Genomic DNA, 24,656 nt, shown 5'->3' on the forward strand with positions numbered 1-24,656 from the left:
GAGAGAACAGTGTCAAAAAACCTGGGGAATAAGAGAGTGATCATCACTGTCAGGTGGCAGAAAGGGCAAGAGGCATGAAGAAATGGAGGTAAGCAGAAGCAATGTCATCAGAAAGGGGAAAAAAATAATTTAACAGGTCTCTTGGAACAAGGAAAGAGACCTTTAAAACCTAGAAAGAAGAGAAATCAAGAAGAAGAGGATGATTGACCATTGTCAATCTTTGTCAAAGTCTGCAGACAGGTCAAGAAGGATGAAGACTGAAAAAAACCGTTAGATATGTCGATGGAGAGATCATTGTAAATTTTGGATAGACAAGTTTCAGCAGAATGATGACATCAGAAGCCAGACTTTAGAGAATGAAGACGAGAATGAGAGGAGAGGAAGTGGAGGCAGCATTTGTAGATGACTTTCTAAGTGAATTTAGCCATGGAAAGGAGAGAAATTGATTGATACCTAGCAAGGATGAACAGATCAAATGAGGGTTTTTTGAGGAGTCATGTGTGTAGGCAGTAGGGATGTGTCCAATGGAGGGGGAGAAACTGAAGATTAGTAGGAGAATGGACATTGATAGAGGAGGAAACTGCTGGAGAAGTAGAATGGAATGAGAGAAAGGTGGGATGACAGCAGATAAAGGAATTTCACAATTTATGGAAGTGAAACTTTTTTGTGGGTGATGACAAGTTTAGGGATATGATCATCTTTGTGCATAGCTGAAATGGGTTGGAGGATTTATGGGAAATAAGAAATTAAAGATCTGGGAAGTTAATATGTTTGAGGGAATATCAGTATGTATGTAAGTCCTACGGGTATGAAGGCAAGGGGCATGAGGATGAGAGAAAGACTGTCAGCAAGATAATTTAAAATGTTATCGTCTGCTTATTTATTAATTCCTTGATGTAAAAGCTCATAACTTAAGCTTCATTTTCTTATTTCTGAGAAATTTTGAGCTCTGTCCTCTTCATGCCCCTGTAATAAGTGATTTTGGGAAGGGCAACAAATGGAGTACTCTGCATTTGGACTGGTTGCCTATACATACATCTTTGCTGCTTTCAGCCTGGTACAATTCAGGAAATTTACAGAAGATATATTTCCCTCTAAGTTATGATTAGGGCACCTTTCAATTGCTCAAATGACCTTTTAAAATCTAAAACAAATTTTTGGTTTTTTTATACCCTGACCTTCTATCTTAGTTTCACTTCAAAGACAGAAGGCCACCATGGTCTAGACCAAGGGTCGGCAACATATGGTTCTTTCTGCAGGAACCATAAAGTCAATTTTTTTTTCAGGCACTGTTACAGGAGCACGCACTGTGAGCACTGTACGGCTCTCATGAAATTACATTTTTAAAAATGTGGCATTTATGGCTCTCACAGCCAAAAAGGTTGCCAACCCCTGGTCTAGACATTTGGAGTTAAGTGACTTACCCAGGGTCACATAGCTAGGAATCTTTTTTTTTTTTCTTAATAGGGGAGAAAGGTGGCAGGGGGAGAAAATAAATGCTTATTAATTGATAATTAAACAAACAAGCAAGCAAAAAACTTAATATGGCCAACAGTAACTACCCCTACAGCCTACAAAGCAACAAAGTTAAAATAAATAAGTAGTGACTGGTTGAGTAATTCCACTGCCCCCTTGCCAAGTATGAAGAAGATCAGATGTATGGAGGTTGAGGGGAATGAAGCATCTTTATAAGCAGCATTACCTTCTGTGCACTTACAGGTTTTATTTCCCCTCCCCTATTGAGGGAACGTTACTAATGATGGAGAAAAAAACCCTGAGAGAGAGAGCAGGTAAATTTTCTGTTAAGGTTATCAACCTTTGTAAGAGGTTGGAAACTGCATTTTAATCCTTTCTCCCCCTCATCTTTCAGTGATACTTATTTAGCTCTTACTGTGTACATGCACTAGATCACCTGGGCATACAGTGAAGCTTAACATTGGCCTTGTCTTCAAAGAAATTATGATCTTGTTGTCGATGAAATGAGACTAAACTACATGAAAAAACAACAAGTGGTTTAAGATGACATAGTAATCATTGCAGAGTAATAATTGTATTAAGAGAACTAGAGGAACAAAGGGAAAATTGACAGAAGATGACAGACATAGATAGGTAAAAATGAGGGCAGTAGACACTTGGGCAGAGGAAGAGCTGTAATATAAGGGATAACCAACAGGATATGTATATTGGGCCGAAGAGGAGCCTCATCCCCAGCTCAATCATACATGAGAGGTAGTGAGTGTGATACAATGAAAAGAAGGCAGGATCTGGGTTTAGTTCTCAGTTTTGCTACTTACTACTTATGTGACCTCACTATGAGTTAACTTTGGGGGCCTCAGTTTCCTCATCTGCAGAATTTAGAGGTTAGACTATTTGAGTTTACCTGTAAGGTGCCTTTTAGCTCTAAAACTATGGTCTTGTGAGATGATCTGGCTTAAGAGTAGGAAGGTAATGATCCTAAAGGCCAGACTGAGGCATTTCAATCAGATATTTAATGTTTATGTAATACTGTGTCTGTGAGTTTCAAGCTGGAAGAGACCTTTTTTTTTTTTTTTTTAAACCTTTACCTTCTATCTTAGAAGCAGTATTAAGTATTAGTTCCAAGGCAGAAGAGTGTTTTTGGGGTTAAGGCATTTGGGGTTACGGTGACTTGCCCAGGGTCACACAGCTAAGAAGTATCTTGAGTTCATAGTTGAACTCAGGACCACCCGTCTCTAGATCTGGCTTTCACTATACCCCCACTACCTAGCTGCCCTTGGAAGAGACCTTTGAGATCAGCTAGTCCAATCCCTCTTTTGATTGATGTGGAAACTGAGATAAAGGGATATTAAGTGACTTAGCCAAAGCCCCATAGCTAGCAGCCAGCAGAGCTTGAATTTAATTCCAAATCCATGACTTTTTCTACCTTAGAAGCTCTTTCAGCAGTCCAGTGAGATAGGTAATACAGATATTATTATCCACATTTCATAGGAAACTGAGGCTTAGGAAGGTCAAATGTTCTTTTACATCAAGGAACTATTATCTTGTAAAAGATGCTTGGAACAATTCATTGTATTTCCAGAGTAGCCTGAGAATGAGTTAAAGGTGAAAATCTCATCATAAGCAGTATAAAGTCAGGCAACTCTGCTTAAATCTCTTTGTAGGTAACAGCTTGAAAGAAAACAGGAGTTGTTCCCACCTGCTCCCTCCCCCCCTGCTGCTCCCAGATGCTTATGCCATCCACTCTGCTCTGCATGTTGCTGGATTTTATTCCTCCTTTTGCTTCCCCTCAAGGAAACCTTCCATTTGTTTTTGGCTTTGCAGGGTTTGGAGAAACAGCATGGGGAAAAGGACCTGAAGGAGCAGCTGGCACAGGCCCTGCAGGAGGTAACTTATCTCTTGCCATTGGGCTGAGATTGTTCCATCAGTCGTAGAGCAGGGGGTGCGGCCAAGCCTTGCATGACTGATGGCTGCTTCTCCTCCTTAGCTTCCACCTCCACTGCACCTTCAGTCTATCAAATGGAGCAGATGGCAGCTGCTCACACCATCAGTTTGGAGATGCGGAGCCCCACAGATATGCCAGGCCCTGGCATGAAGGCCTACAACTTCATTTGAGCAGTCCTTCCTCTAGCGAAATGGTCTAAAAGCCTCTAGGGTATTGGGAGGCTTGGGGTTTGGGACAGACTCTGCAATTAGGAAGGTAAGGGGGAAAATGTCAGCTATGCTTGAGCCAATAGGGCCCACCGTTGTCTCTACTGACCTCATCCATCTGGAATTGTAGCAAGATTAACAGAAAATAGCAATTAAACATTTCAGGCCAGTTTGAGAATGTGCAATTTAACAATCAGTAAAGCAGATCAATTCACTGAAAGGACAAGAAACTACTGGTTCACTGAGATGAAATCTTAATAAAGGTTGCTTGCTATTTAGTTCATTTATCTTCACTACTATTGTTTTCCACCCTGGTTCTTTAAGTTTTGTTGAATATTTGAAAACTTGCCCCATCCTTCCTTGTTTATCCTGAATTATACAAGTAAGATGTAAATTTATCTCATGGTCATGGCATAAGATAATAGGGAAATGGATTCAGGTCTATTAACAAAGATGCACATTAGAATAAGAATTTGTTCTGAGAGCAGAGCTCCCAGAAGATTTAACTCCATGGTCTTCTCTCTTAGACTTGTGCCCCAACATCCTTAGAGAAACAGGCTCACATCAACACCCTGAATTCCCCAAGTCTATATAAGTGCCAGGAGGGAAAACTATTGTTGAAGAAATCAGTGCTGACTTCGTTTTCTTTTCAAGAGAAGGCTTTTTTAGTCTTCAAAAATTATTTAATTCCTATGATAGGAGGACTATCCTTACTGCAGGTTTCTCTAGGCTGATAATGTTTGCTGAAAATCATTGAAGTGTTGAAATTGATTGGGAAAAAAAATTCTGGTTCTGCTATTTGAAGATGCTGTAGGAATATCTGGTCTCCCCTCATATCTTTTCACTCCCTCTTGAGAAACACACAACTCTTTATTACCTAATCTTGGCACACAGAACAAACTGCTGTGTGGTAGGGTACTTGGCTTGTGAATTCAACTTATAATTTAACAAATTCCAGGCACTTCTTAGTGATGAGAAACAGCCCAAATTATTTACCATTCTTGAGACCAGCCTATAATTTAAATTTATATAGTTTTTTAAAAGGGGGGAAAAAAAACCCTTGAAATGTTTTGTACCTATAATCTGACCTTATTTCTGCATCAGTCACTTGAGGTTTCATGTCAGGTAGAGATTTTTCTATTTTACAAATAAGGAAACTGGGGTTTATATACAGAGTTGGCAAAGTCAAGACAAAAGCCCAGGTCTCCAGATTCCTGGCTAGTGCTTTTGACTGAATCTTTATATTTTGCTACCTAGTTTATGGTCATTACTGTGATTTAAATTGTGTTGAATTTGTGAATTACTTTTTGCCAATTATTTAAATTGAATTTATAATTCTTGATTTATGCCTAGTACAAGCCAAAAGTCAGTCGTTCTGATATATAGCATGACAGGTTTTTTGTTTTTTTTTTAACCCATAACTTTCTGTCTTAGAATTAATACTGGGTATTGGCTCTAAAGCAGAAGAGTGATAAGGTCTAGGTAATGGGGGTTAAGTGACTTGCCCAGGGTCACACAGCTAGGAAGTGTCTGAGGTCAAATTTGAACCCAGGACCTCCCATCTCTGGGTCTGACTCTCAATCCAGTGAGCTACCCAGCTTCCCCCTAGCATGACAGTTTTGAGAAATGAAATGGAAGTTCCTTGTTTCTGTTCTTTTCATGACTTTCAGCAGATTCAAATGGGTTTCAGCTTGCTGGTAGCACATGAATTGAAGTAGCAGCCAGGATGGCCATTGGCTAACGTGATGTTTTTCTGTTTTAATCAAAACACTTATTTAGAATTTCTGGATCTTCAGTTCCCTTTAATGTTTCCTAAAAGCCAAACTAGTTGATATATGGTGTCTTAGTAATATCTGATGATGCAGAGAAAAGAATTACATAGTCCCTTTAAGTCTAGCAAATCCCTGAGCAGGAATTCTCTCAGGAAAATGAATTGTTTTTCACCCTCTTTTTGAATACCTCCTATGATAGGGAGAGCCCACTACCTCTTAGGGCACATTGAGATCTTTGTAATTTTCAAAAGTATTTCCTTTTGCTTAGCCGTAGCCTGCCTTTCTTCAGTTTGGATCTGTGTCTCTTAGTTCTGCATTGGACTAGGAGTTAGAAAAAGTATTCTGGCCCTGGCTTCTGTATCTTATTATCCATGGCCCAGACCAAGTAACATAACCTTGTTGAATCTCAGTTTCCTTATGTGTAAAATAGGGATAAAAATATGTGCTTGGCTGATTTATAAAAGTGTTGTAGAGATTAAATCAGCATATGAAATATTTTGGAAACTATGAAACAGTATACAAATATAAAATGAGGTTATTTTCATTTCTTTACTGGTTATAGGATCTGATAGCTCTCTTTTCTTCCTTCTCTGCTTCAAAAAAATATGGGGGGGCAGCTGGGTAGCTCAGTGGAGTGAAAGTCAGGCCTAGAGACAGGAGGTCCTAGGTTCAAACCCGGCCTCAGCCACTTCCCACCTGTGTGACCCTGGGCAAGTCACTTGACCCCCATTGCCCACCCTTACCAATCTTCCACCTATGAGACAATACACCGAAGTACAAGGGTTTAAAAAAAAAATATGGGGAGAAGGACATCCAAGTGTGATGGAAGAACAGAGAGCCAGGCCTGGAGATGAGGTTCTGGGTTCAAATCTAGTTCAGATACTTCCTAGCTGTGTGAACCTGAGCAAGTCACTTAATCCCAGTTGCCTAGCCCTTACTGCTCTTCTGCTTTAGAATAGATCCATTCTAAGACAGAAGGTAAGAGTTTAAATATAGTATATTTATCTATATATACATATTGATAAATCTATGGAGATATTTGTTAGAATCCAAAAGAAAGGAAGGAGTTTAGTAAAATTGTGCATTTTCTGTGCACTAAAGAGCACAAAGTAGTGGGAAGGAAAGCAGCTAGTACGTGAGTATTTTAGAGTAGGAGGACACAGTAAAGACCATGTTAAATGTGTATCTATATATATTTCTGCAGCATCACATTCTCATGGAAGAGTTAAGTCGGAGCAAGAAGGACTTTGAAGCAATTATTCAAGCCAAGAATAAAGAGCTGGAGCAGACCAAGGTACCCAAAGGAAATTGTGATTTTACTGTTAGTTAGCATTTATTAAATACCTGTTATGTGTCAGGCACCGGGCTAAGCACTGGGGTACAAAGAAAGGTAAAAGCCCCTTCCTTCAAGGAGCTCACAGTCTAATGGGGGAGAATATGTTGACAAATGTGTACAAACAAGCAACAGGAGAGAATAGTTAGTGAAAATGCTTAGACTCAAAAGACAGAGGGTCTTTTTCAAGGAATAGTAAGGGGGCCAATATTACTGGGTCAGCAGTACATGATGGGGTGTAAGAAGATTAGAAAAATAAAAGGGGCCAGGTAACAAATGCCTTTAAATGTCAAATAGGGGATTTTATGTTCGATCTTGAAGATGATAGGAGTTTATTGAGGGAGAAAGGTGGGGAATGGCATGACAGAGTCAGGCCTATGCTTAGGGAAAATCATTTTAATGAATAAATGAAAGATAGACTGAAATGCAGGGAGAGTTAAGGAAGGCAGACCCATTAGCAGGATATTGCAATAGTCTAAGTGTGAGAAAATGAAACTTGCTAGGTGGGGACTCACACCAGGCTAGTGGTGGTATCAGAGGAGATCATATTCAAGAAATGTTACCAAGGTAGAATCATCAGGCTTTGGATATGGGAGGGTGAGGGATAGTGAGTAGAGTGACACCTAGTTTTTAAGCTTGTCAGCTGGGAAGATAGTGGTGTCCTCAACAACAATAGGGAAGTTTGGAAGAAATGAGTTTGGGATGGGGTAGAACAGTGATGGCAAACCTTTTAGAGATGGAGTGCCAGACCTCACCCCAACCTGACCCACCCAGACCGATTACTATGCCTACCCTGAACCCCCCACATACTGGGTATGCCATCCCCTCCCCCCACCCACCCACACACACAGAGGAGAGGGAGAAAGCATTCTCATTGGGCTACTGGGTGGAGTGGTGGGTGAAGTGAGGAATGTAAGAGGGGGAGGGGAGTGGCCTGAGCATTCTGCTTTCCTCCAGCTTTGCCTCCTATGAACTGCCCACCTTACCTCCTGTGCACTCCTCTTGGACTGCTGGGCAGAGGGGTGGGGGATGTGAAAAAATGTCAACAGGCCTAGTGGAGAGGGGGAAGGGAGCAGCTCTGCCTGAGTCCTTCTGCCTTTCAAGTAATGCGCAGCACAGGCTACGTGCCATCTTTGGGCACCCATGCCATAGGTTCACCATCACTGGGGTAGAGTTTAGGGGGAAAGATAATAAATCCACTTTTGGACATATTGAGTTTAAGGGAACATCAGATGTCTACTTTGAGATGTCTAAAGGGCACGTGAGACTGGAGATCAGCAGAGAGGTTAGGGCTGAATAAGTAGATTTGAGAATCATCTGTGTAGAGATGATCATTAAATCCAGAGAAACTGAGAAGATCACTAAGTGAAATAGTATAGAGGAGGAGAAAGGGCCCAGGACACAGCCAACAGTTATTGGATATGACCAAGATCATAATGGCAAACCTATGGTATATGTGCCAAAGATGCCATGCAGAGACCTCTCTGTGGGCATGTGAGCCATCATATGCTGGAGCTACTCCCTTCCCCCTCTCCATCATGTCTTCCTGCCCTTCTGCCCAGCAGCCAAATGGAGGCACTTACTCCCTCCCCTGAGCAGAGGGCCTGGGCCACTCCCCTCCTTTTTACCCTCCCCGTCTGGGTTAAATTGCCAGGGGGCGGGAGGGGGTGGGGGGAAGGATGAGACTCATTGCGGAGGGACACAGTATGCAATTGGGGTGACAGGACACAGCATGCAGTATCTAAAAGGTTTACCATCATTGGCCTAAATGAAGATTCAGGAAAGGAGATTGAGAAAGAACCATCAAATAGATAGAACCAGAAGAGAAGGGGGAGGGGTCCTGAAAACCTAGAGATAAGAGAATATCAAGGGCAAGAGAGTGATAGCATTAAAGACTAAAGAGAGGCTAAGAGGGATGAAAATGGAGACAAGGCCATTGGGGCAATTATGAAACCAGTTCTAGTGGAATAATGAAGTTGGAAGCCTGGCTATAGGGAATTTAGCCAGAAAAAGGAGAGGAAGTGAAAGCACATACTTGTTTTTTAGCTGTATCCCAATACTCTGCAACGGAACAATTATCAGCAACCACTCTGGCTTCTCAGAGCAGTGGAAATGTCAGTTATCTCCTATCCCAGGGACATCCCAAACATGAGAGATCATTGATTTTTTAGTTTTCCATCAAGAAGTGAATTGCCAGAATATTGGTGTTTAGAATTATTTTTGTCATTAGCGATAATTCAGCTACTTCAGTAAGATTAATTCTGAATAAACAGATGGATAGTCAGAGTTGAAACCAGAGATCTAATTAAGATCATTAAGGAAAGGATCGAGAAGAATCAGCCTTGGGCAATACCTCCACTTAATGGTTGGGAAAGGGATGATAATACAAAGGAATTGAATTGAGTTATTGGAGAGAGAAGAATCAATTTAGAATAGCATACCTAATCCCAGAGAGAAGATCCAAGAGGCAGAGGTAGTCAGTAGTTGCAAAAAGTTCAAATATAGTGAAGAATGAGAAAAGACTAATGGATTGATGGTTAAGAGATCATTAGAAACCTTGATGGGAGAGGTGAAACCAAGATCGTGAAGTAGAAGCAAAGAAAACTTGAAACCACCATAAGAACATCCAGATTCTGAAACCATGCCTAAGCCAACCACAATGCAACCCAACATACACCCCATAAAGTTCTAAGCAAGCCTGCAGTAAGATCCTGAATGCCTGACCTGTTGCACACCTGATCTGTGTAAGCCTAGAACGAGGTCAGGAACCCCAACCCAAGCTTGTAGTGAAGACCTGAATCCCATTTTAAAGCCTTCTGTGTGGCATTCCAGGTCAGTGTGAACCCAGAGCTAGGCCCCTGATCCCTAGTGAAGACAGTCACTGGGGTACTAGCTTGTTGCCAAAGCACTGCCCCAAAATAAGGCAGTCTTCAGCGTGACTGACCTGATCAAGCCCAGAGTGAGGCCAAAAGCCCATGCCCAAACTTAAGGCTAGAATTTGAGCCAATGGCAGTCTCAGGAAGTGATTGAATCAGCAATGGGAAGTGGCTTTCAGAGCTTCCAACCCATAGGCCATCTTAACACTTTGGAAGAACTGACACTTGCAGAAACCCAGAAATAAGGCTAAGGGTAGCATCAAGAAAGAACTGAAGTTTAAGAGAGTGCCCTATCCTCCCTGAAAACAGAACCTACCTTTAAAATAAAAGTGAAAGTCAAGGAAAAGGCTAGGAAAATGAGCAAACATCAAAAAAATCCAACTATAGGAAATTTTTATGAAGACAAAGAACAAGGCACAGACACAAAAGGGGACAGTGAAAGCAAAGTAACATGCAGTGCTTCAAAAAAAATATGAATTGATCTCAGATTCTGGAAAAGCTCAAAAAAGATTTTAAAAATCAATTAAGATAGACAAAAAATGAAAGCAATGCAAGAAGAAATGGGCCAAATAAAAAAGGCTCAAAAGCTCATGGAAAAAATAATTCCTTAAAAATTATAATTCAGTAACTAGAATCTAATGATTTCATTAGACAGCAAAAAACAAACAAAATCAAAAGAATGAAAAAAAAAACAGAGGAAAATATGAGACATCTCATTAAAAAAAAAAAACGGACCTGGAAAATAGATCCAGGAGAGACAATTGAAGAATTTTTGGACTACCTGAATAGAATGATTAAAAAAAGAAAGAAAGAAAAAGACGATATAATACAAGAAATTATCAAAGAAAACTGCCCTGATATTCTTGAACAAGAGAGTAAAATAGAAATTGAAAGAATCTACAAATCACCTCTGGAAAGAAATCCCCGAATGGCAACTCCCAGGAATATTAATAGCTAAATTCAAGAGCCTCCAAGTCAAGGAGAAAATACATCAAGTAATCAGAAAGAAACAATTCAAATATCATGGCACTATAGTCAGAATTACACAGGATTTAGTAGCTTCCACATTAAAGGATTTGAAGGCATGGAATATGGTATTCTGGATGATAAAAGATGTAGATTTACAATGCAGAATCACCTATCCAGCAAAACTGAATATATTCTTTCAGAGGAAAAGATGGTCACTCAATAAAATAAATTTTCAAGCATTCCTTATGAAAGGACTAAACGGAAAATTTGATGTCCAAGAGAAGCATAAAAAGATAAATAAGAAAGAAAATTTAAGGGGCTCAATAAGATCAAACTGTATGTATTCCTACATAGAGAGAGGATAGTTGTCATTCTTAAAAATTTTTATCAGTAGTAGAGCAGTTAGAAGGAGTATACATAGGGGTTGTGGAAGTAAGCTGATTTGGATGGCATGATATGCAAAAAAGTGGGTAGGTTGCACTGAGAGAAAAGGGAAGGGAGAAATGGATTGGGGTAAATTATCTCACCAAAAGAGAAATGAAAAACTATTATAAATGGAGGGGAGGATGAGAGTGGTGACAGGCAACACTTAAACTTTACTCTTATCATAACTGTCTCAGAGGGAATAACAATTATACTTATTGGGGTATAGAATCCTACCTTATCCAATAGATAACTAGATGGGGAATAAAAATAGGAGGGAGAAGGGAAAAGCAGTAGGAGGTGATGAAAAGAAACCTTGCAGGGAATAGTTTCACTTGTCTGGTGATTTCAGTAACCAAATTACAAAGGATTAAGAAGTGAATGAGAAATAAGGAAGTTGAGACATGAGTTATATAGATGGCTCTTTGTTTTTTTTTTTCCTCCTTTCAATTTGACTGTGAAAGGAAGAAGAGGGGAATAGTTTGAGAGATAACAGGTCTAAGTTTTTGTTTTAACTTTATTATAAATTTGACTAACATCAATAAACATCAACATTTCAATATTCAAAGAAGGGGAAAAAAAGGATTGTGTGCAAAGCTGTGGGTTTCTCATGTTCAATTTTCTTTTCTTTTTTTTTTTTTTTGTTTATATTAAACTTAATATATTAGTAACAATACTACCTTGTTTTTTCCCTTTTTGGGTGTAGGGTACACTATCACTACACTATCACTACTTATCAACTCCACTGCCCCTCACCTCACCTCAAATAGAAATTATCTTCTTCAAATGCACATTTTCTCTAGAACAAAGAAGAACTGGTTATTATGCAAGGAACCATTTGATTGGGAGGGACTGAAGATGGAAGAAAAGGATAACATAAGCTCCCAGTGGATAAAGGAGGGGATGTGATGAAGTGCACAATTAGGGTGGTGTTTAGGCCAGGAGTCAGCAAAATTTCTGTTATATTTAAGGCTTTGTAGACCAAGAGGCAAAATTAAGACAATTACATTATACTTGTATAATGAGAAAACAAATTTCCACAAACTTTTTATTGATTTAACTCAAAATATAATAGGTATAATATTTTGAAATACAGAAATACAGTTCTACTAATAAGAACTTAATTGGGGTTCAAAATTAGTGCTTCCTATCAAAATAATTTGCAAATGTTCTGTTAATGGTGATCTGTAGTGAGGCTTTTTATGTATTTTATCTTAGAAAATATCTTCACACAGAGATATTGCTAAATATTGATAACTGTCAATGAGCATATGATTTTAATTGAGTATTTCATTGCTTGAAGGTGTTTATAGAATTTTATTAGATTCTTCTCTTTTAGCATGTCATTATATTGTAAATCAATCACTTCCAGTTGAAGGTTAGGTGAAAGCTCCTCTCCTTCATAGTTAAATGGGTTTTGAAATATGGAAATGCCTTTTACACTTGTTTCAGCATCCAAAGCATACTATTAGAACTGTAGTTAGAGCTCAGAAAATAAATTCATTGCAAATCTGTGTGGGAATAGAGATTTCACTTCTTTTCACTGTTGGCAGCTTGGGAAGCATATAGGGGGGCTTGACTGTGATTCAAACAGTATAACTTGTCAAATTGGTTTTATTGCCATATGTTTCACATACAAACATTTTTTTGCCTTGTAATTTTAGGTTGAATTCATTAGGAAAAATTATCAAGTCTGCAGCATGAGCTAATTTTCAAATCTATTCGTTGTCCAGTAATAGTGGTTGAGGGTGGTCCTTTTCATTCAGCCTTAGGCCTGAGTTCAAAAAAATCATAATAAACCTTTTTTTCCTTTTCTTTACACAAAAAGTATGCCCTGATAACAAAATATGGATAAAATGTCATAGTTTTGTGATATGCATGGCACTTGAAATGTTGACAGGTTATAAATATGTCACTATGATTTACACTGTTCCAAACAGCATTTCAAAGCAATGAGGGCACTACACATATGGGCTTTGTCACAACTTCTGAACCCTGCCACTGTAGTATGAAAACAGCAATAGACAATCTGTACATGAATGAGTGAGGCTGTGTTCCAATAAAACTTTATTAATGGACATTGAAATTTGAATTTCATGTACTTCTTAACATGCCATGAAATATTATTCCTTTTTTTCTCAGCCATTTAAAAATATAAAAACTATTCTTAGCTCATGGATTTTATGAAGACAGGCAGCAGGCTAGATTTAGTCTGTGAGATATGTTTTGTGTACCTGTAGTCCAGGCAAAGAGAGAAGGGCAATCTCTTCTCAAGGACTGGAGTAAAGAAGAGAATAGGGAATGGCATAGTAGGAGTCTGAGGTGTGAAAAGGAAAGAAGGAGGAACTTTTGATGAAAGACCCCTTTGAAATTAATGCTGACAGGGAAAGCTAAATTCTGTGAAAAGGATTTTTTTTGTTGTTATTTTAAAGGCATAGTGGATAAAAGTTGAGAATTAAAGAAATGAATATGACCACTGCTCAGTGTGGATGGTCATTAAGCATTTAGTGTCCATTATGGGCTATGAACTGTGCTAAATGCTGGGGATATAAAGAAGAGTGCAAAAGATAGCCCCTCAAATCTGAAGAAGTCTTGATTTTCAAAAAAAAAAAAAAAAAAAAAGGAATAGAATTTGTATGAAAGGCCAGTGACCTTAACTTCAGTTTCTGGCAGTTATAAAATGAATTGTTTAGTTGTAAAATTTTATCTGTTTTATTGATAGCTTCTATTTTTGTCACATTTGTTTCTGACTATGCCCCTCTCCTCTACCCAATGAGCCATTCCTTATATTTCTTTAAAAGAACAAAATACTGTATCTAAAGGTATTCTCACCCCCTCTAGTTCCCCTTCCTCTGCAGTGAAGGGAGAAAGATGTATTTTCTGAAGCCTTTCCCGAGATGAAACTTAGCCATTATCTTGAATAGATTATTAAGAAGATGGTTATGTTGAAGATGACTGCAGGAATTTAAATCAGAGGATAAGGTACAAATCCCAACTCAACTCCTTATTGGCTCTGAATCTCAGTTCCTAAAGGTCTGTAAATAAGAAGCATGGTTTTCTGGGAAAGAAGTTATGCCACAATATATTTCTCTCTTTTTTTGACAGTTACCAAGCAGGTAGATCAGGATAAAACTGTAGAGAGTTCGACTAGATTCCAGCAAAGTGTTCTTTTGGGGGGGGGGAGTGGGAGGGTTGGGGAAATGTGTGCTAGATGGCAATAGTGTTAGATGGATTCAGAATTAATTGGTCAGATCCAAAAGTAGCTAATATTGCCTTGGCAAGAGGTCTCAAGTAGAATACCTCTAGGATTTGTGTGTGTCTTTGTGCAATTATTAATAACCCTGTTGTTGATGACTCGGACGAAGGCAGAGATAGCATGCTTATTTTGATTTCCAGATGACACAAAGCTAAAAGAAATGAGAGAACTGAGATCCAAAAGGCTCTCTGAACAAGCCAGAAGATTAGATATTCAATAACATGAAATTTAAATATGGTAATAAAATCTTTCACTCAGGTTAAAAAAATCCATTTTGCAAGTGCAAGATTACTAAAGCATAGTCATATAGCAATTTAGCTGAAAAAAGACAGAATTTTTGGTGGACTCAGTATGAGTCAACAGAGTTGTGGAAGCCAAAAAAAGCTCATGCAGACTTGGATTACATTGAAGGGAATAGCTTCCAGGAATGAGAAAGTGATAGTTCCACCATACTCCTTCCTTCAAGTCACATCTAAAGTATTATGATCTTTTTTGGGCACCACAATTTAGGATGATGACAATATGGAGTATCCAGAGAACAGCAAATAGGATAGCAAAGGGCCTTCATTTCATACTAAAGGAGATTTTGTTGAAGAAATACTTGGAGATGAGAGATAAGTAGTTGGGGAAGAGAAAGTACAATACTTGAAGAACTATAATGTGGAAGGAGGATTTGATTTGTTCTGGAAGACAAAATTTGGAGCAATAGATACAAAAAAGTCTAAGTTTGATGTTAAGAAAAACTTCCTAGCAATTAAAGCTATCTTAGGGGGAAGATGCTCTCTTAGAAGGGTGTCTTCTTCATCAAAGATGTTCAAGCAGAAGCCAAATGATCACTTATCAGGTATGTTATAGTAAGGATTCATTTTTACATTGTAGGTTGAATTAAATGTATGCTGAAAAGCCCTTCCAGGTCCAAAACTCTGTTTCTTTGGCTATTTCCAAATACACTTTTTAAAAAAAATTGTTAGCATTTTGAGACTAGCATTTGTGTTCTCTGTCTTCATATCCTTAGTGCCTAAAAAAGTATCTAGGTAGCCCAAGTTATTCATACTTTTTTTACACTTTAAAAAATAATATTTTATTGAAACTTTTTTCTCCGTAACAGTCACTTCCCACTAGAATTCTCCATTGTAACAGAAATAAAATGAAGCAACCCATTGGCCATAAATATCTGACAACATATGCTTCAATCTGTTTATCTTTAATAAATTTTCATTGATTTTTTTTTACAGCACCATAATTTCCCCTAATATCCATTCCCTTTCCCTTCCCAGAGAGCCATTCCATATCACAATATTATTAATATAAAAAAAGAAGAGGGAAAAATCAGCATAACTTGGTCAATACATTGAAGAAATATGAATATTTATTTATGCACTATAAAATACTGCCTTCTTAATAGCTCTTCATTTTGGGCCATGTATATTTTTTGTTATTTTGTAGCATTAGTTCATATGAGTCTTTCCATGTGCTTTTATATTTATCACCTTCATTGTTTCTTAGAGCGTTAACTACATTCATAAGCCCTAGTTTAAGTAGCCATTTGCCATTTGTTGGGCATCTGCTTTCTTTCCAATTCTTTCCTCTCACAAAAAGTGCTGCTGGTGTATTTAGAGACTTTCTTGTCATTGGACTCCTTGGAGTCATAAGTTTAGTAATAGAATTTGCATAATTCCAAATTACTTTCCAAAACAATTGTCCTGATCCACAGCTCTACAAACAGTTCACTTATGAGCCTCTTTTCCTATAATCCCTCCACCATTGACTTCACTAATTTGCAGGGCATGAGATAAATCACAGTTTTTATATATTTCTTTTATTATTAATGATTTGAAGCATTCTTTCATATGATTGTCAGTAGTTTGCAATTCTTTTGTTTATATTTTTTGAATACTATTTTTGATGTTTTATGCAAATGTGTACATATATATATTCCTTCCCCCACAAGTCCCTCTGACTTTCTAGTAACTAACACTGCTGGGGACAGCATGTATGCCCACCAGAGAGGTCTCTCTGGCACAGGTGCCATAGGTTTGCCATCACTGGCATAAGTTATTTGATGTAAGCCCAATTTCTGCCCAACAGCCTACCAATTTTCCCCAAAGTTGTTTTTTTTTAAATTAGCTATGATGTTCTTAAGAAATTTCTGTTTTCCAGTTTATCAAACACTAGTTTATTGAGTTCCATTATTTCAGATTCTCCCTTCTCTAGTCCCATCATTTTTACCTCTCTTTTAAAATTAATACCAGATAGTTTTGATGAGTGCTACTTTATGATAAAATAGCCCTTTGATAATTCAATTAACATAGCATTAAAACCATAAATTAACTTGGGTAGTGTTATTATTTTTATGATATTGGCATAGACTAGCTTTGAGTGCTGAATATTCTTCCAGTTGCTTCAGTTGTTTCTTATTTCATTAATGACCATTGTATAATTGAATCTATATAAGTATTTTGTATACTTTGTTAGATTGATCTCCAGGTATTTAATGAATTTTGTAATTTTTTTGGAATAGGATTTCCCTTTTTACTATTCTCTTTTATATTTTGTTTTTATTATATAAAAATGCTATTGATTATGAAAGGCTTATTGTACCTTGCAAATCTTTGCTAAAGCTATTGTCTCAATGAGTATCGCTGCTGGTTCCTGATAATTTTCTAAATAAACCATATCATCAGCAAATAGGTATAATTTTATTAACTCTTAATTTCCATCTCTTTGTCTTATCCTTATTGCTAGATTTCCAGTACATGGCAAATAAATCATGGAGAGAGTAGGTATCATTTGCTTTATTTCTGTATTTATTGGAAAAGGTTCTAGTGTATTCCCATTGCATATAATACTTGCTTTTCATTTTAAGTAGATTCTTTTTATGATTAAAAAAAAAATAGGGACAGCTGGATGGCTCAGTGGATTGAGAACCAGGCCTGGAGACAGGAGGTCTTAGGTTCAAATCTGGCCTCAGATACTTCCTAGCTGTGTGACCGTGGGCAAGTCACTTAACCCCCATTGCCTAGCCCATACCACTCTTCTGCCTTGGAACCAATATACAGTATTGATTCTAAGATGGAGGGTAAGGGTTTTAAAAAAATATATCCCTTTATGCTTATGCTTTAAAGGATTTTTAACATTTACTGAGTGTTGCATGTTACTTCCTAAAAGGCTTTTCCCACATCTTTTGAGAAAATCATATGGTTTTTATGATTGTCATTTTGTATAATTATGTTGATTTTTTTCCCCCCCTTAATTTTGATCCACTCTTGCATCTTACACAAATCCAATGTGGTCATGACTAATGATTTTATGAATGAATCACTGTAGTCTGACAGAATTAAAGTTTTAATAGAATCTCCTATGAATCCATCAAAACTCTTAATAAATTTTTGTTAAATGCAGTGGGCTCAAATTCCTTTTTTCAAGTAGATAACATAGCATTATAGTAATCTAATGGGCAAGATAACTGAAGTCCAGGGAGTTGTAATAACACACCCAGGATAACACGGTGGTAGAAGACAGAATGGACTCCAGGTCTTCTGCTTTCTAGTGCAGTGTTCTTGTCAAAAAGTATATCATGTAGATAATAGTTCTTTAACGACCTGCTTTTGGTGTAGTGTTTCAGCATTGTTAAGAATGAATATGTGTTTCTTAAAAAACAAGGTTTTCATTAATTTTAAACTTGAAACAAGGATGTTCTTTGCCTAACTTTGGGGTCCTCAATGTTAAAGTATCCTTTCAGATTTCTGATGAATGGTAGTAGGAACCCACAAAACAAAGTAGTTTCCTACCTTTTTAATTTTGCATGAAGTGAGTAGAAAAACTAAAGTTTTTATTTAAAAAGGGAAAAAAAACCTGAGAGAATCAGTTAAAAAAAGAGAATGCAAGAAAGGCCTACATTTGGTATGCCTTGAGAAGTAGTATCTCTTGGAAGTAGGCTGTTCCATTTGAATCATTCTAGCTATTTAATGTTACTTTTTATCCTGTTTAATCAGTAACCAATCAATAATCCTTGTAATGACAAATAGGGTTGTATATCTTTGCAGGAAGAGAAAGAGAAAGTGAGAGCACAGAAGGAAGAGGTTCTAAACCAGATGAATGATGTCCTAGAGAATGAACTTCAATGCATCATTTGCTCGGAACATTTCATTGAGGTAATAATAAGGGACAGGGATTCTTCCTTCACCCCATTCCCTGACAGAACCTCATTTGAGCTATGCACATTTCTTCTGTTTTTGTTTTTAATGTATGACTGTAACAAACACCAAATAAATGAATTATATATGAAACTGCAACCACTAACATGTACATATTTTGCTTTTTCTTTTAAATGGATAATAAATCTGGCATATAACTTTCAAAGGTTTCTGGTTTTTGATAATCCTGTTGTTTATTCCACCTCTTTTTTTTCACTTCCAGCCATTTCAAATTAAAAGGAAAAAAAAACCCTTGTAACAGAGCAAAACAAAGTCCCACGTTGGCCATGTCCAAAAATCTGTCACCTTCTGCACCTTGAGTTCTTCACCTCTTTTGGGAAGTGGGTAATTTGCTTCATAATTTGCCCTGTGCAGTCAAGGTTGATTATTTCTTACAGTGCAATATTATTTCTTTACCTTCATATACCATAATTTGTTCAGCTATTCTGCAGTTTAAGGCCACTCTCTTTGTTTTCACTTTTATAACAAAGAAGAGCTGCTGTTCATACTTATGAATTCTTTTCTTCTTTCTTTTATATTATTAGGATATGTCTCTAATGCAGCCCAAGATTGCATTAAATTTTTGGCTTTCATATCACATTGTTGACTCATTGAGTTTGTAGCCACTGAAATTGCCAAATCCTCATCAGAATAACTGCTGTCTAGCCATGCCTCTTCCATTTTGCACTGATGAAATTGACTTTGTTATACCCAAGCATAAGACTTTTACATGTATTTCTATTGAATTCCATCTTATTTGTATTCAACCCAATATTCTAGCCTTTTGATACCTTTTTGGATTCTATTGTTAGCCATTCCCTTCAGTTTTAGATCATCTGAAAAGGTGATGAACATGCCATCTATGCCTTTTTCCAAGTCATTGATAAATATGTTAAATGGCACAGTCCATAGCCTAGATTCCTGGAGGCACCCTACTGTCATAATGACGTACCATTAACAGAGTTGTGCTTTGAGTCTAGCCATCCATTCAGTTTTGAATCCATATAATTATATTATATTTCATAGTTCATCTCCATCATTTCCACATCAATGGTATGACATGCTTTATCAAAAGTTTTGCTAAAATCTAGGTAAAGTATATCCAGAGCATTCCGTATCCTGTCAAAGAAGAAGATGAAGTTAGTCTGGCATGTTCGGTCTTTATAATCACAACTTCCTTTTTCAGATGTTTGCCAATTATCTATCTATTCTAGGGTCTCCCCAAATATTTAAATGTCAAACTCACTGGCCTAGAGAATCATTTTTTTTTCTAAATTTTTAAACTCTTACCTTTTGTCTTGGAATTAATACTGTGTATTGGTTCAAAGGCTAAAGAGTGGTAAGGGCTAGGCAGTGGAGGTTAAGTGACTTGCCCAGGGTCACACAGCTAGGAAGTGTCTGAGGTCAGATTTGAACCCAAGACCTCCCGTCTCTAGGCCTGGCTCTCAGTCCACTGAGACACCTAGCTGCCTAGAGAACCATTCTTGGCTTTTTGTTGTTATCATTCAGTCACTTTAATGATTTCTGACTCATGACCCAATTTGGGATTTTCTTGGTAAAGATATTTCTATTTCCTTCTCCAGCTCATTTTATAGATGAAGAAATTGAGGCAAATAGGGTAAAGTGACTTGCCTACAGCTAGTAAGTATCTAAGCTAGTTCTATAACTAGTAACTGTCTAAGGCTGAATTTGAACTCAGAACTTCCCAGCTCTAGATCTGGTACCTCGTTCACCCTGCCACCTTGGCTCTCTTGGCTTTTTACTCTTCCTTAAATTTTGTAATCCAAATACTTGCCAAGTTTTGCTTATCCTGTCTCCAGATTATCTCTGAAAAATTTCTCCTCCTATTTCCATACTCATTCGGTTCCTAATCACCTCTCATCTATCCTATTGCAGTAGTTTACCTGATTATTTTGCTTCTGTCTAGTGTCTCTTCTCCAATCTATCCTCATAGTTGCCAGATTAATATTCTTAAAACATAGAGGTCCCTTCTCAAACCACTGTCTTGCTCAGAAATCTTTGTGTTTCCCTATGCCTAAGATAAAATATCAAGTAGTCATTTAAAGTCCTCTACAATATATATGGCTCCTACCTACCTTTATTTTTTTTTCTTTATTGTTACTATAAACTTGAAAAACAACACAAACCTTTTTCTCTATACAAAAGAACAAAAGAAAAAGAAGATTATATATGAATCCAGAATAGAACCTACCTCTTGGTGATGGTTGTTGCTGTTATTTTTAAGAATATAATTAATACTACAAGGTAGTTCCAGAGCTGTTTTGCTTGTTTCTTTCTCCCTCTAAATTTCCTTCTCCTTTTTAAATGTATTTTTTAAAAGTTTCATTGACACACTCTCTCTCTCTCTCTTTTTTTTTTTTTGGTATCATTATCATTTTTCCTATCTCTAAAATTTTTCTGTCTTCTCAAAATAAAAAAAGCCCTGCCTTGAAGCAATTAAGTATAATCAACCAAAATTAATCCACACATTGACAATTTCAGAAAATGTATATCCCATTCTCTACTTCTAGTCTTATCATTCTAATCACGAATCTGTGACCTTTACCATAGTAAATGCTCTGATCAGCCACAGAAAAGAAAGAAGAAAATGGTTTAAGAAGATATTTGAACACAGCCCTAGTATTGATTCCTACATTCTTAGAAAGCCCTGGCTGACCTAGCTGGGCAATAATTACTTAACAGATATCATTGTAGATTATGTTTTGATTTACTTTAGATTTACTCATCTTATTTCTTTTTGCATTGAAAAGTATCCCAGAGTGAGGTCCCTAAAGCATTCTTTCACTTGCCCTTGTCAGGCTGTCACCTTGAACTGTGCCCACAGTTTTTGCTCCTACTGCATTGATGAGTGGATGAAGAGAAAAGTGGAATGCCCCATCTGTAGGCAAGATATTGAATCTAAAACTCGCTCCCTCGTGCTGGATAACTGCATCAACAAGATGGTTGAGAAACTGAACTCTGAAATGAAAGAGCGACGAGAAATTCTGATTAATGAGAGAAGAGGTAAGCAGAGAAGCAGGGGAAGGTTCTGAATGCATGAGGTTTGGGAACCGGATCCTCACCACAGTGCCTTCAGTGTTTAGATGGCAAAATAGACAGAAATAACATGGGGGAAAGTAAATTAAATTAAATTAAAAAAATAAACAACAGGGAAATGGTTTATCTTATTCAACAAACTCTTATTAAAATGCCAACTACTTTTATTTTTTTTTAAACCCTTAACTTCTGTGTATTGGCTCCTTGGTGGAAGAGTGGTAAGGGCTAGGCAATGGGGGTCAAGTGACTTGCCCAGGGTCATACAACTAGGAAGTATCTGAGGCCAGATTTGAACCTAGGACCTCCAGTCTCTAGGCCTGGCTCTCAATCCACTGAGCTACCCAGCTGCCCCCTGCCAACTACTTTTAAGCTGCATATAGTCTGACTTTCAGCAAAAGTTGGAGGCCGAAATGGTTCTAGTCTTCTGTTGTTGACTGGTTTTCAGGTTAGCTTTAGAATTGAATTTCTGCACCCGCATACACACACAACCTATCCTGTTTTGTATTCAATGATATGCATCAGCATCAAGTTTATACATTTCTACATGCTTCAGTGTCAGATTTATATATTATATATATTTGTGTATTATTATCAAACACATCTATTTATATTTAGGCCTCCCACTCAGATGTAAGTGATAATCTGGGCATTAATGCCATTTTCCTCTACTTTGTTTATCAGTGTATATTTACATAAATGTGCATGTATGCACATATGTAGAAGAAACTGATTAGTAAAGCATTAAAATTATAATTAACATATATTTTGTTTCTGATAACCATTCTGTAAGGTACTAGAATACTTAATGTTTCCATTTTGCCAACAAGGAAACCTAGACCCAATCTGTCATCAGTTGTCAGAGGAGCTCTCCTCTGTTTTGGATTATGTATTCTGAAGGGGGAGTAGGGAGCCAGGTTGCCTCTAGGCAAAATTTAGGGTTGTTTTTGACATTTTTCTACTTCCTGTTCTTTTCTTCACCTCATTTCCCTCCTGCTATTCTCTAGCTCCTTATAGTAGTATCCCACACAGGCTTTTCCCCTATTCTCAGCAATGTACCTTGTTAAAAAAAAATTTCTTCTTTCTTCCTATTTGTCCCACTCCCTCTGCACTGCATGTTTCCCCTCCCCAATAAAAATATTTCTTAGGGCCATGAAATAATTTGAGCTAGATATTATGAGGAAAGCAAATCTGATTAAACTAATTCATGGTATCTGATATCCCACCAGCTCTCCCAGAGGCATTTCCATTTTTAAATGATGCTTATTCCCTGGGATTTAATTAGTGATATCTCAAGGGTTCCTAGGTGCCATTGGAATGTATTATGTGACCTGGTAGAAAAACTTGAGAGATCTCTCTCCCTCTTTGGCCTATAGTTATTAATCAGCCATTGAGCATTTATTAAATGTATACTGTTATCTCTACTATGTGTATGTACATACACTATAAAGAAAAGGTAATTTCTGCACCATAATTAATAGCTGAGGGGATCAGGAAAAGTCTTATGTAGGAACCAGTACATAAGCTAAAGTTTAAAGGAAGCTAGTCATTCTTAGGAAGGCAGAGGTGAGGCCATGCACCCAATATAAAAACCTTTATTTGGATCTGTCTTCTCCCTTTTGTAACTAAATTCATTAAGAAATCCATCTACAGTCACTGACTTTCCTCTCATTCTCTTTAACTGTGTGTGGTCAGTTTTCTGACTTTATTGGTTCAACCAAAAGTGATCTTCCCAAAGTTACCAGTGATCTCTTAATTGCCAATTCTAATGACGTTTTCTCATTCCTCAACCTTCTTGACCTCTCTAAAGCCATTGACACTGTCAGTCATCCTCTTTTCTTTCATACTCTCTTCTTTCCAGGTTTCCATGACACTACTTTATCTTTCATAGTTCTTTTCCTACCTGGCTCATTGCTCTTTCTCATTCTTCCTCTGGTATCTGTTAACTGTGGGCATCTCCTAAGGTTCTATAATGGTTTCTCTTCTCCCTTTGATGCTATTGTACTTGGTGATTTCATTTTTTCCCATGAATTAAATTATCATATTTATGCTAATGATTATTGAGTTTATTTCTCCAATCCTAACCTCTCTTCTGGCCTTCAGATTTGCATCTATCTCCAGCAATCTATTAGATATCTTAAATTGAATGTTCTATAGGCATTTTAAATTCAACATGTCTAAACCTGAACTCATTTTCTCTCCCTCCACCCCTGAGACCTCTCCTCTTTTTAATTTTCCTATTATTGTCAAGAGTGCCTTCTGGTTGTCCCTCTTGCCATGAGTCTCCCTCCATTGTAGTTCATCCTCCATCAGCTGTCAAAAATGATCTTCCTAAGCTTCCTAAACCTACCTTCCTAAAGGTAGATCCTACCCTGTTACCCTTTTAGTGTTCCTCTATTCAGAAAACTTCAATGCCTTCCTATCAACTCTAGGATCAAATATAAAATTCTGTTTGGTATTCAAATTTCTTTCTAATTTGGTTACTTTTTTTTTTTAAATTTACTTCCAAGAAATGATGGGGAAGATTGAGAGGAAAGGATAAAGGATTGGCAGGAGGATGGTGAAGAGGAAAAAGATCAATAGAGATAGTAACTACATACTAAATGGCTTCTTTCTGTTCATCCAGGTTACTTACACCTTATATCCCTATCTCCCTCCCCATGTACCTATCATCCAATGACACTGGCCTCCTTAAAGTTCTTCATATAAGACATTCAATCTCTTCATTCTGTTCGTTTTCACTGGCTGCTTCCCATACCTGGAATTCTTTTCCTCCTGATCTCTACTTACTGGCTTCTCTGAGTTTAGGTCCCAGGTAAAATCCAACCTTTTATAACTTTTTTATAAGAAGCCTTTCCTGGCCTTCCTGATGTTTTCCTCTATTGATTATCTCCAATTTGTCTTACATCTGTATTGTTTATATGTGATTGTGTTCACTTTGTCTTCCTTATTATTAGTCTGTGAGCTTATTGAGATTAAGGATTTTTTTTTTGTCTTTCTTTGTATTCTCAGAACTTAGTACAGTGTCTGGCACAAAGGAGGTACTTAATAAATGCTTGCTGACTGACTGCATATCCTTTGATTTATCAGAGAAACTTGCTACAATTTTTTTCCCCTTTTAATTATTTCTTTTTAAATTTTAACTGCATG

General features: G+C 37.3%; 1 protein-coding gene across 2 annotated transcripts in view; it reads left to right on the forward strand.

The window, feature by feature from the left end:
• RNF8 (ring finger protein 8) overlaps positions 1-24,656 on the forward strand; it is a 90,669-nt gene that overhangs the window by 41,100 nt on the left and 24,913 nt on the right. The window contains exons 4-7 of one of the 2 annotated variants that reach the window (XM_044674368.1): positions 3,301-3,363; positions 6,604-6,693; positions 18,303-18,410; positions 21,272-21,476. In XM_044674368.1, coding sequence (XP_044530303.1) covers positions 3,301-3,363; positions 6,604-6,693; positions 18,303-18,410; positions 21,272-21,476 — 466 coding nt within the window. Of the gene's footprint in view, positions 1-3,300; positions 3,364-6,603; positions 6,694-18,302; positions 18,411-21,271; positions 21,616-24,656 lie in introns of those variants that run through there. The other variant, XM_044674367.1, reaches the window with a different exon arrangement.

Source organism: Gracilinanus agilis, chromosome 4 (assembly GCF_016433145.1).
Source record: "Gracilinanus agilis isolate LMUSP501 chromosome 4, AgileGrace, whole genome shotgun sequence".
NCBI classification, from domain to species: Eukaryota; Metazoa; Chordata; class Mammalia; order Didelphimorphia; family Didelphidae; genus Gracilinanus; species Gracilinanus agilis.